The 18772-nt window shown below is 34.4% G+C and overlaps 2 protein-coding genes across 2 annotated transcripts; one reads left to right on the forward strand and one right to left on the reverse strand.

Annotated features, from left to right (window-relative positions):
- Positions 1 to 6913: 6913 nt before the first annotated feature.
- On the forward strand, positions 6914 to 10243 carry LOC116105393. Its single transcript, XM_031391824.1, has 3 exons — positions 6914 to 7234; positions 7450 to 7803; positions 9983 to 10243. Exons 1-3 carry the CDS (start codon positions 7033 to 7035, stop codon positions 10099 to 10101), a joined length of 675 nt encoding a protein of 224 aa, XP_031247684.1. The 5' UTR covers positions 6914 to 7032; the 3' UTR covers positions 10102 to 10243.
- A 2718-nt stretch (positions 10244 to 12961) lies between these two features.
- On the reverse strand, positions 12962 to 18141 carry LOC116105375 (ankyrin repeat-containing protein ITN1-like). Its single transcript, XM_031391804.1, has 5 exons — positions 18048 to 18141; positions 15754 to 15840; positions 15182 to 15652; positions 13709 to 14133; positions 12962 to 13624 (listed from the first exon to the last, which is right to left on the reverse strand). Exons 1-5 carry the CDS (start codon positions 18139 to 18141, stop codon positions 12962 to 12964), a joined length of 1740 nt encoding a protein of 579 aa, XP_031247664.1.
- Between the last annotated feature and the right edge of the window lie 631 nt (positions 18142 to 18772).

Below are 18772 nucleotides of genomic sequence, written 5' to 3' on the forward strand. Positions count from 1 at the left end.
ATGGTGTTTTGATGTGTACTTCAGAACTGCTTATTAATTGTTCTCATTGGCTTGGCTATTTTCTAATTATGCTTCTTCCATATTATGGTGTTTTACACTGCAGGTACTAAGATGGAATGGTCAATCTCCACAGAAAGTCACCGAGGCACCCATATTAGCCGCCCTGTAGATATCATCTTGAATTTGTTGTAGATATCATGTTAAAGAATGGATCTGATATTTGGATATATTTTGTTTGTCCATATAAGATAATTCATCAGCAGTTTCAATTTACTATGTATGGTTGTAGATATCATATGTCTTTTAGTAATAAGATAATTCATCAGCAGTTTCAATTGTTGTAGATATCATATGTCTTTAGTAATAATCGCTTAAGCGACACGAGAGGTCGCTTAAGCGATCATGGTCTTTTAGTCATAATCGCTTAAGCGATATAGGTGGTCGCTTAAGCGATCATAGTCTGGGCAGATGTCATTCTGCCTCGGAAAAGATCGCTTAAGCGATCATAAATCGCTTAAGCGATCATGCGTCTTTTAGTAATAATCGCTTAAGCGATACAGGTGGTCGCTTAAGCGATCATAGTCTGGGCAGATGCCATTCTGCCTCGTAAAGGATCGTTAAGCGATCATCAATCGCTTAAGCGATCATGCGTCTTTTAGTAATAATCGTTAAGCGATACAGGTGGTCGCTTAGCGATCATAGTCTGGGCAGATGTCATTCTACCTCGAAAGGATCGCTTAAGCGATCATAAATCGCTTAAGCGATCATTCGTATTTTTATAATACGCTTAAGCGATAGAGAGGTCGCTTAAGCAATCATAGTCTGGGCAGATGTCATTCTGCCTCGGAAGGATCGCTTAAGCGATCATAAATCGCTTAAGAGATCATGCGTCTTTTAGTAATAATCGCTTAGCGATATAGGTGTCGCTTAAGCGATCATAGCCTGGGCAGATGTCATTCTGCCTCGGAAAAGATCGCTTAAGCGATCATAAATCGCTTAAGCGATCATGCGTCTTTTAGTAATAATCGCTTAAGCGATATGGTGGTCGCTAAGCGATCATAGCCTGGGAGATGTCATTCTGCCTCGGAAAGATCGCTTAAGGGTTTACGATTCGTTCAGAGCACTTGTTCCGTTATTACATTTATATCAAACATATAGTTCCTTTACACGTCAGAAGGATCGCTTAAGGGTTTACGATTCGTTCAGAGCACTTGTTCGTTATTACATTATATCAAACATATAGTTCCTTTACACGTCAGAAGGATCGCTTAAGGGTTTACGATTCGTTCAGAGCACTTGTTGTTATTACATTATATCAAACATATAGTTCCTTTACACGTCAGAAAGAAGCTTAAAGGTTTACGATTCGTTCAGAGCACTTGTTCCGTTATTACATTTATATCAAACATATAGTTCCTTTACACGTCAGAAAGATCGCTTAAGGGTTTACGATTCGTTCAGAGCACTTGTTCCGTTATTACATTTATATCAAACATATAGTTCCTTACAGTCGAAAGATCGCTTAAGGTGTTACGATTCGTTCAGAGCACTTGTTCCGTTATTACATTATATCAAACATATAGTTCCTTACACGTCAGAAAGATCGCTTAGGGTTTACGATTCGTTCGAGCACTTGTTCGTTATACATTTATATCAAACATATAGTTCTTTACCGTCAGAAAGATCGCTTAAGGGTTTACGATTCGTTCAGAGCACTTGTTCCGTATTACATATATCAAACATATAGTTCCTTTACACGTCAGAAAGATCGCTTAAGGGTTTACGATTCGTTCAGAGCATTGTTCGTTATTACATTTATATCAAACATATAGTTCCTTTACACGTCAGAAAGATCGCTAAGGGTTTACGATTCGTTCAGAGCACTTGTTCCGTTATTACATTATATCAAACATATAGTTCTTACACGTCAAAAAGATCGCTTAAAGGTTTACGTTCGTTCAGAGCACTTGTTCCGTTATTACATTTATATCAAACATATAGTTCCTTTACACGTCAAAAAGATCGCTTAAAGGATTACGATTCGTTCAGAGCACTTGTTCCGTTATTACATTTATATCAAACATATAGTTCCTTTACACGTCAAAAAGATCGCTTAAAGGTTTACGATTCGTTCAAGCACTTGTTCCGTTATTACATTTATATCAAACATATAGTTCCTTTACACGTCAAAAAGATCGCTTAAAGGTTTCACGATGTTCAGAGCACTTGTTCCGTTATTACATTTATATCAAACATATAATTATTTAGGAAATATCAGTATATTTTTAATTAATTTTCGACCCATTAAGTGAATTAATTCATAATACCAAGAAAAGGTTCAAAAATTAACAAAACACCCCCACCCCCCAACTTCCAGATTCTGGCTACGCCGACAGCAACGAATGACGGAAATGGCCGGTAATGGTCAGTTGTGACCTTTTCCGGCCATATCCACCGTCGAGTGGCCGGAAAAGGCCACATCTTCCCGTCATGACTTTCAATGAAATGTCCGACTTTGACGGTCAACGACGGCCAACATTTGGCCGTCGTTGACCGACAACGACGGCCATATATTGGCTGTCACAGACGGCAACTCTGGATTTTTCCGTCCTCTACGGCCAGTTCTGACGGATCGTGGGCCCTTTTTCGGCCACATCCGTGGTCGATCTGGCCGGAAAATGCATATAGAGGCCCTATCGGCCAGATCCGACCACTGTGCATCGAAACGCCCTTCCCGGTCAGATTCCGGCTCTGGTGGCCGTGGGTAGGTGGGGGTGTATCTGTTAAATTTTAAAACCATTTGCAGAAGAATCGGTTAAGCGATACAATGGATCGCTTAACCGATCATGTGATTGGCAGAAGCAGATCTGCCCAGGTCATGATCGCTTAAGCGATCGTGATATCGCTTAAGCGAATATTGCCTTTTTCCCCTGGTCGATTAAGCGATCGGGGATCTCTTAAGCGATCATGCACCGGGCAGAATCATCACTCCAGGTGAAGGATCGCTTAAGCGATCCTTTATCGCTTAAGCGATCCATCTGCGAAAACACTTTGTCGCTTAAGCGATACACTTAGTCGCTTAAGCGATGGTGGGCAATAATACATTTGCATCTTTTCTCCTGAATTTGACAAACTAAAATTACAACACGTATTAATTCCATACTTTTCCTCAATTTGACAGCCTAATTCCAAACTAAAATCACCAACAATATTTAGACCATGTATAAGAATACACAATATAAAGGATATTTTATAAAGGTAATAATAAAATTTAAAACATCAAATTTCATCCTTCTTCGAATCGACCCTAATTACTTCTGGCAACTGTCTCTTGTGACCAGGTTGCTTGCAAATGAGCACTTATTCATCTTCTGGGGAACCTCAAAGGCTGATGGAATACGCTTAACCCTTTTTCTCCCCTTTGGCGTCTTCTTCAATGGCGGCTGGAGGATAATGTCAGCCACCTCTGGCGGCACTACCACTGCTCTCTGGAGGCACCGGATATATGTTTCTGATATGCTAGCATGTAGTGATCTGTCATATAGAAAGGGGAGCAAAGTTCCATGTAAATTCTTGAACCAAAATCCGGCTTCCGTGGTGTTTCAGTGCTGCTAGTGCATGAGGACAAGGTAAATGTTGAATGTCAAGCACTTTACAGCTGCAAGTTTTTGTAACAAGGTTAACTAGGGCATCCGGACCATAGCCACGCACAGTAAACTCTTGAGCATTAAGAGGATAGGCAAACAGTGCATTTGACAGTTCCAATGTTCTGCCAATATTTTTCAGCTGACGGAACAAGGGTTGTAGTAAAATATCTGACTCCATACGACGCTCATGGAACCACCGCGACAGTGTCCTTGGATTGCATCAAAGTGCAACTATTGGAAACTCTCTTTCTATTAACAACTTCGAATTTATGGACTCAGCTATGTTCGTGGTCATGACATCAAACCTTCTTCCAGGAAAGTAAGCTCTACTCACTCTCGAAACCAACATCATGCTCAAGATACTTAGCAACTCTAACATCCTTGATTCGGATTTGCTGGAAGTGTTCCTCGAACTCATCAACCCGGTAGCTTTTGCTGCCATGTAGTATGTCTGAAGGAGGCAGCACACCTTAAACTTTTGTTTTATGTTCTCACCAAGGTGCCTCATACAGAATCCGTGATGTGCTTGACGGTAAATAGTGGCAATCCCCTTCTTTATAGAGTTGTGCCTATCGGATATTATGACAACTCGTCACTGTCAGGCACTCGTACGTAACTGCTGAAAAAACCAAGTCCACGACTCGTCATTCTCAGAGTCAACCACACACCATGCAACAGGATATGTGTGATTCTCGCTGTCCTGTGCAGTGGCCACCAACAATGTACCCCATATCTTCCCGTTAGAAAGCAACCATCAACAGCAACACCTTTCTCATGTTTACAAAACCCCTTATAGCAGCACCATAAGCAACAAAAAATATTTAAACATCATATTCCGTCCCACTTCAAAGCCGTCTTGCTCACTTGGTTTGTCAACTCAAGCATATAACGGTACGCTTCTAATACTGCGTACCCGTGCTCCGGCGTGCCCCACAAAATCTTGTGCATGTTGTCTACCTTTCCAGCATTTCCAGTAACTAACAACACATCCCAACTCTGTGCGCACAAGTCTCTGAATGTCTTTAGGAGATGACCTTTCCCTTCGACGAACCGACTTTTGACAATTGTCCAATAACATCAGCGGACGCTTGTCGATGCTCACCTGAAATATGTCCCAAACCACATGTGTGCTCACGGGTATAGTGCTAAGAATAAACTTTTCCGACTCCGCAACCTTCTACAATAAACCCGCCACTTGCAGTTTCGGTCACGACATGCAACCGTCACAGCCAATGAATTTGACTTTTTGGTGATGAACTCAAAATTACCTTTCACAGCAACAAGTTTTAGCTTCCTCACCACTTCCTCTTGTTGTCAAATAAATACCCTATGCGCAAGTCCGATCCATCCGTAAAGACATGAGCTGATCCACTACTACCTCCAATGCCCCCTTTGAACTTGCATAAACGACCATAGTGTTCTCTTCCTCACAATCTACGCCTTCTGCATAATCTGTATTTAAAGGAATCTCTACATCTGTGGGACATCTACGGGGTCCTCCCTCAACATTTTCATTCTGCCCCCCATCACCAACCTCTTCTATAGTGTCCTCCTCACCACCCAATTGACCGTCTACTCTTGATTTTCAGCTAACAAATCAATGGCCTGTAGTTCAAATTACAACAGGCAAATCTCCGCCTACATCCTCGTATCCCTTCCTTGGAACCAACTTCCAACGGTTTTCTACATAAGAAACCCTTAAAATCGGCCTCGAACCACTATCGGCCATATCAATAATAAAAGTTCACACTTTCATCCGACTTTGATACAGCAGGAGGTACCATAATTTTCAGGAGCTCTGCTTAAAACATACCTCACAACTATATCACTACGCGAGCAACTAAATTACCTCTTCTAATATTTCATCAATCAACTCATCAAAACTAACCTCTGTGCTCACAGCAATTGGTGTAACTTCTTTGCTCTTCCCAATCCACTTCCACCTACTTTCTTCCTCCACCCACTCACCAAAATATTCAACACCCAAAACAATTTTTCTCATGTATAATAATAGCCAACTACTGTAATGCAAGAAAACAATATTCTTAAATGCTGTACTAAGGGTTCAATAGTTTAAAAAGAATCTGCACATTCGCATATTGGTCTGATGTATCGCTTGAACGATCATGGTTTTTATACTGGATCGCTTAAGCGATACACCTGATTGCTTAAGCGATTAAGATAAATAACCTTGATCGCTTAAGCGATCTTATGCCATTACTGATCGCGTAACGATCTGCTCCCATACAACAGACTTTAACCAGATCGCTTAAGCGATCTTATGCCACATACCTGATCGCTTAAGCGATCTATCTGCTGCATTACCAGACCTACCGGATCGCTTAAGCGATACACCGGATCGCTTAGATCCATCGTGCCCAGAACACATTTTCAGTCATTCCACCTACAATCGATCCATACCCAGAAAATAAATACCCAGAACTAATTTCAACAAATTTCACTCCTTTCAACCTACATTACATCAAACACAACCCAACAACCTAAACAACTAATCAAAATCATAACCCAAACCCCATCCATTATTAAATCTTTGTAAATCTAATATAAAATGTTAAAAGGGATACACATACTTAGGCGAAATGTCAGGAGAGGAGAGGGGGATCTTTGCCGGGAGAGAGTTTAATGGTGGAGGAAGAAGAAAGTGTAATGGCGGTAGAGATGCGGGAAGAGAGATGTAGAGGAATGAGGAAGAAGAAGATGTACAGGAAGGAGAGAGAAGAAGATGCAGAGGAAGAAGAAGATGTTGACGACGCAAGAAGAAGAGAAGAAGATGCAGGTAGAGATGCGTTAATGGCGGGAGGAAGAAGAAGGTTTTTGGGTTTATTTGTAACAATTTCGGATTTATGGAAATATAGATAATTTTGAAAAGATTACATTAATCCTAATTAAGCACTAATTACCCTTAATCAATAATATAGCTATTTAGTTCATATTTCAAAACTTGATAGCCTTTTAATTAAATGTAAACTTCAAATGTCTTTTTAATAACTTCCCCCGTAGCAGCTCTCTTTCTGTTGAAACCAAGACCAAGACCTACACGGTAGCTATTCACAGAAAGAAAAGGAACGACCTTTACTGATTAACCTTCCGTTTTCAGTATATTACATCTGTACCACTGAAACTTGCCCAAAAGAATTTTTTTTTTTCTTCTACGGTCGACCTTTTACAATAAAATATTCACGGAAAGAAAAGTAACGTTTGACTAAGATGCTATGCTTGTCTTCGTCACTTGTCAACCCTCAACACCGTACGAATGTGGAAACACTGTCTCTGACCGACTCATAATTTTTGACTCTCCAAATCGCACTACACATGATCACAACATCTCTTCAGATCTACATTTAAGCTTTCATCCTCTGCTCCCATGACCAAAGCCGTCAACTTCTCCACCGCTCTACGCACACCCTCTTCTTGGACCCCTGCTCTCCGCAGATGGATGGCGTTCAAGCGACAAAATCTCAGACCCACTCGCCGATGTCGTTCATTAAGTCCGACATTGACTTCGAGCTTCAGTCTCCGTCACGGTGAGGAAACACTGTTCGAAGCTCAAGACGCCGGCATTGAAGGTCAGAATCGCAACTGGAACATTTTGCTGAACTGCTTTCCATTTAGAATTAGTGAAAATTTTCTTCTTTTGGATTAAAACTTGAATTTTGGTCTTCAATTCAGTTATCAAATGGAGGATGCCTTTTTCTGAGGGAAATCTTTAGTAAAGTTCATGGCTTTTTTTTAATTGGAATAAAAAGGTTTTAGTTTTAAGTAATATTGTTATATTTAACAGAGCATGAGCAAGTAGTGGCGGAAAGAAATATACTTAGGGATCAACTGGCTCGGAGAAATGAGGAAATTAAAAAGTTTAAAGCAGTTGTTGATTCTGCATTGAAGGAATTGAGCAATGTATTTACTCGTTTAAAGGAAGTTTCTCCTTCTAATGAAGAAGAAGATGGAAGAAAAATAACTCAGCAGCCGATATCCCCTGAAGTGAAATCAGCTGACAAATGTGAACAACAAAAAGTTGAGCCAAAAACACCTGAAGTAAGAGCAACAGGAAAACGCAGAAACTATATATGGGGACGATCAAGTGGAGATGATTCGTTGCCACCTTCAAAAAAGTCTCATCTCAGCCGGAGCACAGGTAGGTCCTTTCCTTAGTTTTGGATTTTCTTAAGTGTTAGGGGGTTCTCTATGGAGTTTGAAGTTATTTTGCTAGGGAGGATTTTCTCATTGTACTTTTACTTTGTTTAATGAAATTTTGCCTTAATGTAACAGCACGGTCATATTAAATTTCTGGGTTCTAAGTAACTTCTAAAAAGCGTCAAATGATGCATGCTTAAAAATAAAAAATTAAAAAAAAAATTAAAAAAAAAAAGGGTTGCAGCTTGCGGTTTGATTATTATATATTCAAGCTGAAAGCTGCAAATAACCTGCAACCATATATATATATATATATATATATATATCTTAAAATGCTTACTTAAAATGCTTACACAGTTATTTAACCAAATAAGTTCAGTTTTTATAATAAACAGATAGAAAAACCTTAAAAGTACAAAATCATATCATAATTGTACAATTATTTTCTTGTGCAAACATTCAATTGTAGACCTGTTAAGTTCAATTGTGTATGTTAGAAAGTGGCATAGCGAATGGCTGATGCAAGATTAATCTGAAGAGAAAATAGCATCATATTCTTCTAAATATTGAACTTTTGGTTGTTTCAAATGAGCCACACTAATTGTTCTTTCCTTTTTTAAAATAATCCTCTTCTCCTTAACAATTAAATTTAATAAGTTTGTGGAGATGGCAATCTGCAGAATCCCACATATTGAAGAAAGTACTATAAAATTCAAGAAACATTTTGCAAACGGCTGTATAGTTAGGCATGGTTTGAGCAGAAGATAGGAATAACCAAATTTGTGAATTGGAAGAGCTTGTTGTAGCTAGCTTCTGGTAGGCCTTATGCGACTACTGAAATTGGGTCCAAGATGGGTCAGGATTATTAAAGGCATGCAATCTTATGGCAAAATCAACATAAAGTTGGGCTGGGATAGAGATTCGATGGGAAGGTCTGGGTCCTTGAATTAGACTCTTGTTAATGTCAAATTTGGTGTGTCTTTATTTCGGTTGAGATTTTGAGAAATTTTGACTCACTTTATTTGATGGTTTCTTAGTACATTTGATCACTCTTTAGAAAATACTAATACTCAAAGAACGATGCATAGGAATACAATTATTCCTAAAATGATAAGAATAACCTCCTTTTATATATAAGTAGTTCAGTGGAGGAGTCAGCACCTTGGAGTTTCCTAAGCTGATCAGAGTTTTGTTTACTGTAGATCCAATAACAGAAACAAGACTGTGGAATTCACTAGATATGTTCTCTAATGCAATGTATGAAGAATGTGCCTGAATTTAGTGATGAAATAAAGATATTTTTTAGGCTTTGTTAAGTACATAGAGAAGTACTGCGTTTAATTATTATATCATTGCATACCTATGATAACATCAAAGATCTTTTATTCTTATATAGTACCAGATGAAGATTAGGTTAGGTTAGGTTTGCACATTGAATAGATCATTTGTCATGGATTTGGGTAAAACTCTACATTTAGAGACAACTTTGGGACACATTAATATAAGAAAATGATCTACTAGTGTCAAAAAAGTCTCATCTTAGTCAGAGCACATGTAAGTCCTTTCCTTAGTTTTAGCTGTAGAATTTTAAGTCCTTTTGCTAGACAGTATTGTTTCTTTGTACTTTCACTTTATTTGAGAAATTTTTACCTTAATGTAACAGAATATAAATTTAAATTTCTGGGTTTTGAATTTTAAATAATATCAGTGCATGTTTAGAGAGAAACATTTGCAGGTCGGCATGCGGTTTGAGTGTTTTGTTGCTGCTTAAGAAGAAGCTTATTCTAAGCAATTTTTCAGAAAAAACTTGTTTGTCTGTATAATCATATGCATGGGTTGCACGCTTTATGAAGCATTTTAAAATATAAGGGATGAATGGTTCTGTTAAGTTCCATTTTATACATTAGAGAGTGACTTAGCAGATGGTTGAAGCAAGATGAGTCTTAAGGGAAATAATGCTAAGAAAAATATTCTTCTGAAGATCGATCAATGTCGATTATATTTAGGGTTTAGAGTTTGGGGTTTAATGTCTATTATACTTCATTGTCCGTGATTATATATAATAGTAATATTAGCGTTTAGTCTGGCTTATTTGTTAGATTTTGATTCTTCCCCTGCAAGGAATTGTAAATGTATTTAGATCTAAGTTTGATTTAAATGATAAGACTAAATATTTTCAGATGAAAGGAGACATTCAAGTTACGTTGAAGAAGTGGTTTTGAAAACTTACCTCGTTTGGAGCATGGCTTGCTGTATATCTTCAGCTTTTAAAGGAAAAAAATCGGATGAAAAGCCTTGATAGTTCAGTGAAAGACTTGAGGTAACTAGCTTATATACACTTCCAAAGAGAAAGTGATTATGTTTAACAATTTTCTCTGGTGGCATGTTATGTATTGACCAATTACTCAACTGAAAATTGGTAGTCATTTGTTAATATTGATTGTACAACTCATTTCAAGATATAACACAATTAAATATTATAAGATAGTAATTTAACTAATAATTGTGTCCAGTAATGTTCACATTGAATCAAAGGACAACTGTTCACTGGATAATATTTAAATTTCTTGAAGGAGTTTTTTAAATGTTGGGATTTTAAAACCAATCCTTAACAGCCAGGTGTATAGTAGCAATATTAATTAAGAAAACTCATCTTTACTAATGTTCAATTTTTTCTAATACCAATAAAAAATTTTCAATAAAATTTATGTAGATAAAATTTCTCTAGCTTAGCAAGAGAAACCAAATTTATAAAGTACTCTATAGAAACGATGTTACATGAAATTCAGAGAACTTAAATAGAATACCTAGTGACGGAGCCCATTAAGAAATACGAAGGGAACAACTATTTTAGGGTTTTCAAAAAGATAGAAAAGACATCAGAATAAATATTTATTTATAAGAGGTTAATATATAGAAGGGTTTATGTATTATTATTTTGCTTGCATGATTCAAATGACCACTAAAGAAACAATAAATATAGACAACCAACCATAGTAATATATATATATTTTTATTTCATTTAGCAAGGTAAAAAGAGACAACTCACTTCAGTATTGGCTAGAACAAATATATAGAATTAATATGTCGACTTTCCCAGCATGATGTTGTTGATTAATGATAAGATAAGTGTTGTTACATAAATTAAATTATAAGTTAATTAATATTAAAACATAGTATGAATTAATTATAGAACAATCAATCATGTGTAGTTTTTGTTACAAACGAGGAATCCAATCCCATGGATCCTTGGAAATTATTGAGATTTGAATACTTATAAAAAATTTCCTTGAAGATAATCAAAAGATAATATGAATTTCAGTTGGGAGGACTGTTTCCCTACCAAGGTTTGGAAAACGACACTTTCGTATCCTTCAATGTTCAAAATGACACTTTCCTACTCTTTTTAGGTTCTGTTATGTTTTCGGTTAATATTTGATTGAAAAGACAAAAATGCCCTTAAATATTTGACTTTATAAATTTTTTATTATTTTTTAATTAACCAAAAAAATCATAATAAAAAGTCAAAAAAGAAAAAAGAGTTAACCCTAACTAAAAAATTAGGAATAATGCTATGAAATTATTTAAAGTCAAATGATCTTAATATTTATTTATAATGTCATCAATACCCTATCACTATTATTCAATAATTTATTAAGTTTATAATATTTTTTATTTTTACTAATTGATATAGGAAATCAATATTTCTAAATAATTAAATAAACAAAAGGAAAAAAAGTATTTTTTATATTTAAATTAATAAATAATCAAACAAAGATTTTATTTTAACTAAATTTTAATTTATAATAAATTAATTAAGAATAAACTATTTAAGAGTGTTTTTGTCTTTTCAATTAAATATTAACAGAATATACTAATAACACCTAATGAAGAGAGGGAAAATGTTATTTTGAAATAATTTAAACCTTAGGTGAGAAAATGTCGTTCTCCCATTTCAGTGTGATAATTTAAAAGGTACGAGACGGTTGACTTGTCAATGTCATGTGCTTTACCATATATTGTCACATGGCATTCAACAATAAATAATTAATAAAATAAACAAGGATTAAATAATTAATAATTATTAAGTGTTATTATATAAGATTATGAGTCGGTGTAAAGCACGTAGTATGAACTATTGAATGCTGTTTTGTCAGCTCTATTGACTTGTTTGCAAATGACAATTAAATAAGTAATCACATGGAGTTCTTGAGTTGTTTAAATATTATAGTAAACAATTTATGTTAATTCACAGTATAAATTCATCGATAAATAATGCATGTAACATCTATAATAATCTTTTATTAATAACACGATGGGCTGTCTTATAATACCACACAAGATGAGTCACAAATTAAGACTTATCTTATACAAAATGAATCATACAATTAATTAATACACTGAACATCATCAATTTTACAAATACAAATTTGAATTTATGAATGGTAAGATGGATTTTCTTGTTCTCTCTCAATATATGTATTGACGAGGCCCATGTCAAGGATTTATATGTTATCTTAATGATCTTTTCAATTCATCTATTAAATATTAAAACCTTAGGGTGGTCTCATATATATAATCACTGTTTTAGATTTGGAATCAGCATTATTTTGTTCTTCAGTTGCAGAACAAAGATGGCGGACCATTAGATTCTCTATGGCCTAACATAAGGGGTTGCTCCCACTTTGCTTCAACTCGACGGCAACTTTTTGTTCTTGTTAGCTGCATCAAAACAGAGAGTTGTGTTCCTCTCCATACCTCATCTTATTAACCGTTTTTAAGTTTGAAGCAACACCTTTATGTGTTAAAAGTATTTTAAATGGGCTAAATATAAATTTTTGAAAATTTATTTTTAATAATATTATATACTGTAAGGGATATAAAGGCAATATAATAATTGATAAGATTTATTCTCCAAAATATCAATATAACTGCCACTTTTAGTTATAGAATTAAAAATTCAATCATAATATTCAATTGTAATTTTTTTTAAAAATTTTTTTTTTTTTAAGGAAAGCCAAATAAAGGTAACATAGTAGTACCATTCATCATAAGATCAACAATCAATCTAATTAGTAGGACATGGTTCTAATAAACAGAATATAAAGCGCCACAATTAGGTAATTTATTTCCTACTTAATAAAACGGAAAAATGAGTATTACTTCTTATAACATTCATAATAAGAAACAATGAGCGACTCATTTGTTATATTACATTGATGTACAGTAAGTAAATAATGCCACCAGTTTTCAAGGACCCAATGTAACACTTCTCCAGAGGCAGTACTAGTTTTATGCACGTACATGGAGATTGTGAAAATAGCCGTTACCGTAAAAAGAATAGGCATCAATAGCATCCCATCTTTGAAGACAATGAACATAGTTGCAGAAAACATTACCATCATTGCTATTACGGAGGATAGAAGAAAGCTTAATCCCAAAGCCAAATCAAGAGGTACCCGCGCAAAGAAATCTGCTTCTTCACATGGGGAAGAGATAACAACTAGGAACATTACTAGGGACAAACATGACAATAGTAATGCTAAAGTATCTGATATTGCAAAAACTACGAAGGAAGCTCTTCGAACAAAATGTGGAGTCCCTGTGTTTTCATTGGTGCCACCTGGTACAGTGAAAAGTGCAGCGAAAACCACGGTGGCAATAAGTGCTGACCCCATGATGCATGCATTCGCAATGTCCTTGGTCCATTTTTCAGCTTTTTCCCTTAACTCTTTGTGTTGTTCAGTAAATAAAGCTCTAGGAGTTTTCCCTTCATTATTTTTAGCTTCAGCTACCACTGGATGTAAAATTCTCTTCACTTCCTGCAATACTTACGAAACATCTATCAATCAAGGGAAATAAATATTATTTTTTCAAACCAAAGACGGGAGTAAATTAATATTCACCTTGAACCACCCCATCTCCCATTTCATTTTAAAATGTAATGCAAGTGATTCAACATCGGGTCTATCTACTGGTGGCAACTTTGCAGCCAAATGCAAGATATTGTTCCCTTCTTCATCTGTGTCACGAACTACCAAATCCTTAAATTGATCGATGCCACACACCATGCTGAAAATTCCACGGCGACGATACATAACAGCAAAATGAAGTATGGTGTAAAGATTTTCGTTAACTTCAAACATTAGGTCAGGATATGTGCAGAAAATTATGTTTAGGAACCGAAGGTTTCCTTGTTTTGTAGCCTCGAATATTAGAGACCGGGGTTTTCTAATAATTTCCAAAATCCGGGAGTCATCCAGAAGCATAACTTGTTTCCAAAGACATTCGACTAGTTCAAAAGCTGACTCGGGAATCTCTTGACCACTAGCTGAAACAAGTTTAATTAAGCAACATTAGTTTACAGAAAAGTTGAGGATGAGGAAAATATCAGAGAAGCAATTAATTAATTCTAAATCGATAGAAGAACATAATTAACTTTTGTTAACTGAAATTTACTTTCGTCAACATAAAATAGGAACTTGATTTATCTTCTTAATGACACACTAAAAATGCTCATAGACAATAACTAACTTTTGTTAACTGAAATTTAATCTCTATATTTTAAGTTACACATGAGAATTTTCATTTGTATTTAATATTGGCGTGATTCTAGTAGTGCACCCATAAATACCCACAAAGCAGTTGACGACTCGTCTCATATATCCAACACAACCAGCCCAGCCTTTTCGTCCTCCGTTGCTTTCTCTCATTCATCAGTTGCTCCCTCTCATTCATTCGATCCCTCAAGCTCAGCTCATTCCTCACCTTCACCCGCTGCCTCCCAAACAGTGAATGATATCTCTTTATCACCTCTCTTTTTGCTTCATTATCTGCTTTGAAACAAAATGAAATTAACCACCCTTTTTCCTTACTTACAATCATATATTTATATTATGATTAAAAAAAAAAAAAAACTAATTAAGACAATCTGAAAGTGTTAATGATTAGAGAGAACTAACATAGGTAGATAGCTGAATTCGTGCAAATTCTAAAGAGGTTGAAATCTAAAACACTCGTCAATACATTCATTTGTGCCAAGAGATGCAATGCTGTCTCCCCATATTTATCACGAGCTAGAGCTATCTGTGGGTGCCTCTCCACCAAATCCAATGCAACATCTAGGAAGACAGTGATCGGCATATAATTATCTTTGTAATTAGTATGTGATTGAGGACTGTTAAGTTGAATATTTATATGATATAAATTTACCAAGCTGTTTATCTCGAGGGCTCAACCGGGTGGCTTGCCAGCCTAGTTTTTTGGCTGACCAACCATGTTCGATTCGTAAGATAGGATCAGGGAACAAAAATTAGAGTATGACTCAACTTTTAAAACTCGTCTAATTAACTAGCCCAAATATAAATATTAAAACTTACCATACAAACCATGGTTTATCAGATTGACAAGCAATTCGAAGCGATCATTACTATCTAACAACTCATCTCCCGTGGCTTCATAAAGGTACTCCACCATGTCTCTGTCTCCCACTAGAGCTGCCTTGTGAAGCGGTAACATACTATTGTCTCCTCTAATCTTTACTATGTCTTTGTTCTTCTCCATCATATCCTTGACAATTTCAACCCTTTTGGACGCAGCTGCAAGAAAAAAGGCCGTATTGCCAGCATTGTTTTTTACGGCTAAATCCTCTTTATTCATTTTTTCAAGCAGCTTTTTCACAAAACCAGTGTGCCTTGCTGCAGCTGCAACATGTAGAGCGGTGTTCCCATCCTTTGATAGCTTAACTTGTGCATCAATATTATCTTCCTCATAAATTCTTTCGGCAGTGTTCCAATCACCATTCAATGTAGCCACGTACAATTTGAAGTGCCTATTTCTCCTTTCAATTTCTGTCAAGTTGAAAAAAGAACAAGTTTATGAATAAAATTTTTGCTACACGTAATAAAAGAGATGCTATAGCCTATAATCAATATAATAAAAAAGACTTTACCTTCCGAGAATGAGATAGAATTTTGCAACAGTAGCACTGTTTCTTCTTCTATGGTGGAAGAGTCCACCGATACGGTCACATTAAACTCTGATGATTAAAATTAACAGAAGATAATTAAGTACAACTATCAAAGGTTACATGTAGGGTTTTGATATATAAAAAGTTTATTATGTTAACTTTGTCACATTTATAAATCCTCTTGCCAAAATTATTGAATAGACCATTACAACCTATTAAAACAATTTGTTTTTCAAAAAAAAAAAAAAATTTCCGGATAGATTGTTAGCCATATATATATATATATATATTTTCTAGAATTACAAAGGAAATAATAAATGTAATAAGTGACACCAATATGTCTAGGTGAAGATGTCAGGGACACCCTATAAAATAAATAAAATGGTCACATGGTTTGTGATCTCAATTTTAATGAATGTTTTCATTGTAAGGTAGAATTATATCTTGTGTGCTAATATGAATCTTCTATCTTTATTTCCTTAACGAATAAAGAGCTAGCATATCATTTTCCCCCCAAAATTTAAAAAAAAAAAAAAAAAAAAAGATGTTTTTTGCCTTTGATTTATATGAATCCGGCCCATTTTTTTGATCTAGCTATTGTACTATTCACTATTTTGTTAGTCAAAATTTTGTGATAAATCTTGTGTATTTATATAAAAGTAGGTAAACAAAGTTTATTTCTTTTTTGGTGTAGGAAAAACCAAAGCGATTGTTAAAGAAGCGAAAGCATGTATAGAATAGTTTAACATTTAGTTTACATGGTAAGAAGTTTGCAGAAGTGAAAATGAAAGGAACACAAAACGATGCATCTAGTGAAAATACAAAATAAAATAATAGGTAATTTAACAGATAATATTAAATCGTACCAAGCTGGCCTTCATGAGAAATCAATGTGTCATTCTCAATTATTTCATCTGATGACTCATTCTTTGACACAACTGTTATACCACTCACTATTTCATTAGTCAAAATTTTGTGTAAATCTCATGTGTTGCACTTATATAATACTAGATAAAAATTATAATTTTCTTTTTGTTGTAGAGAAACCAAAACGATTATTAAAGAAAATTAAAGACACGTGGAAAGATCTATCGAGACATTACATCTTTAAAAGTATGAAATAATATAACATGCAATTTACAAGTTAATATCGAATCATACCAATCCGTTCTAGAGGAGGAGAACGGATTGGTATGTATTTCATTAGTCAAAATTTTGTGTAAATCACATGTTCATCCATTCTTTCATGTTCCTCATTTTCTTGTGCAATGTTAATCATCTCTTCATCAATAGACATATTTGTTGTAAACCATGTTAGCAACTTTATGTATTTATAGATGTAAGTCGAATTTAATGTGTAAGATTTTCCGATAAATAAAATTTAAAATGTTTCAGTTTTGAATATTGTTAGTATTAATTAATTAAAAAACTTATCAATAATATCAATTGAATATATGCATGTATATATATGTATAAAATGATAAACTGTTGATTCAATGCAATTTAGAAAAATAAAAGTACAATATAATAACATGACACCAACTCAACAACACAAATAGGAAGAAGAAAATAATTTATGAGAAAACTATATTCCGCATTATTACTTCTTATGAATAAAGGGACATATACACGCCTTAAGATAAATCCTAAGTTCCCCTTAATAATCCTTGTTGAAATTGAAAGAATTTTATGAAATAAACTCTTATTAATCTTACAAACTCTGAATCTCTTGTTATAGAAAGTAGCTGCTAAAAATGCAAGGAAAGTTTGTAAGCAAGTTAGCACCGTTTGCTTACAATTTCACAGAAATTAGCATAACAAAATTATTACTGGTAATAAAATATATAATTTTAGTTTATTTGATTTCCAACAGTCAATTTAACGAATTTGAGGAAAATGTGTGAGGAGGCCTATTAGTCTAATATATATTGAAACCTATTGGTTTAAGGTTTTAAGTAGAATGACAACTTAAAATTGATAGTATTAGAGTCAAAAGTCTAAAGTTCTGATCCCTACATATAAATTGGATAAAGAAAATAAAAAAAAAATCTAAATTTGATGTGAGAGGGTCTATTGGTCTAATATATGTGGAGCCCTTATCTAATCGTTTAATATTTTAGGTGAAATAACAACTTAACAAAATGTTAAAATATATATATATATTTTTAAACTAATATTAAATGATTATGAGAACTTTAAAAATTTTAAAATGAAAGGATATTAAAAACATTTCATCTTTAAAAATATAGACTGAAAATAATAGACAAATTATAAACTGTACGTAACATCTTGATCTTGAGGAAGAGATGTCCTAATCTCAACTATTTCTTCATGAGACAGCTGATTTTGTGATGCAATCGTTGTATCCATCACTATTTGATTCCACAACATTTTGTTATACTTATTATGCGCTTATACATATATAGTATAAAAATACAGTTTATAAGATAATATTGTTGAATCATACCATTATGTTCTTGAGGAGATGTGACAAGCTCGTTCTCAATTTCATGTAACTCATCCATTTGGGGTGGAATGTCAACTGTCACTTGATCACTAGTAGCCATTTTTGTGATAAAGCCTGCAAAGAAATTTAGATAATGTAAAGTTGAATTTAATTTACAATAAGACTATATAATTTCAGATGAAACTAGCTGGACTTTAAAATTGAAGAAGTCCAGTAAATTTATATGAATTAATTATAAAGGGATGCAGACTATATATACAACTTAGAATTCACAATAAAGCAGAATATCAAAACGCATCAGCACTTTGTTTATGAGGTTGAGAAATCACTATCTTAATTTCTGAAAGCATTTCTTCACAATTCACATATATTTAACACTGATCTAATTTAAATATTTGGTAGCAATTTATGGCAATCTAAAATAAAATTCAAAAAAAAAAAAAAAAAAAATGATCTACCTCTTTTAATATGGCCTGGATGCAATTCGCAGCTTCAAAAAGAAAAATTCAGAAGGAAAGGATGAGTTCAATTCTT

Source organism: Pistacia vera, unplaced genomic scaffold, assembly GCF_008641045.1.
Source record: "Pistacia vera cultivar Batoury unplaced genomic scaffold, PisVer_v2 Contig498, whole genome shotgun sequence".
Lineage (NCBI taxonomy): Eukaryota > Viridiplantae > Streptophyta > Magnoliopsida > Sapindales > Anacardiaceae > Pistacia > Pistacia vera.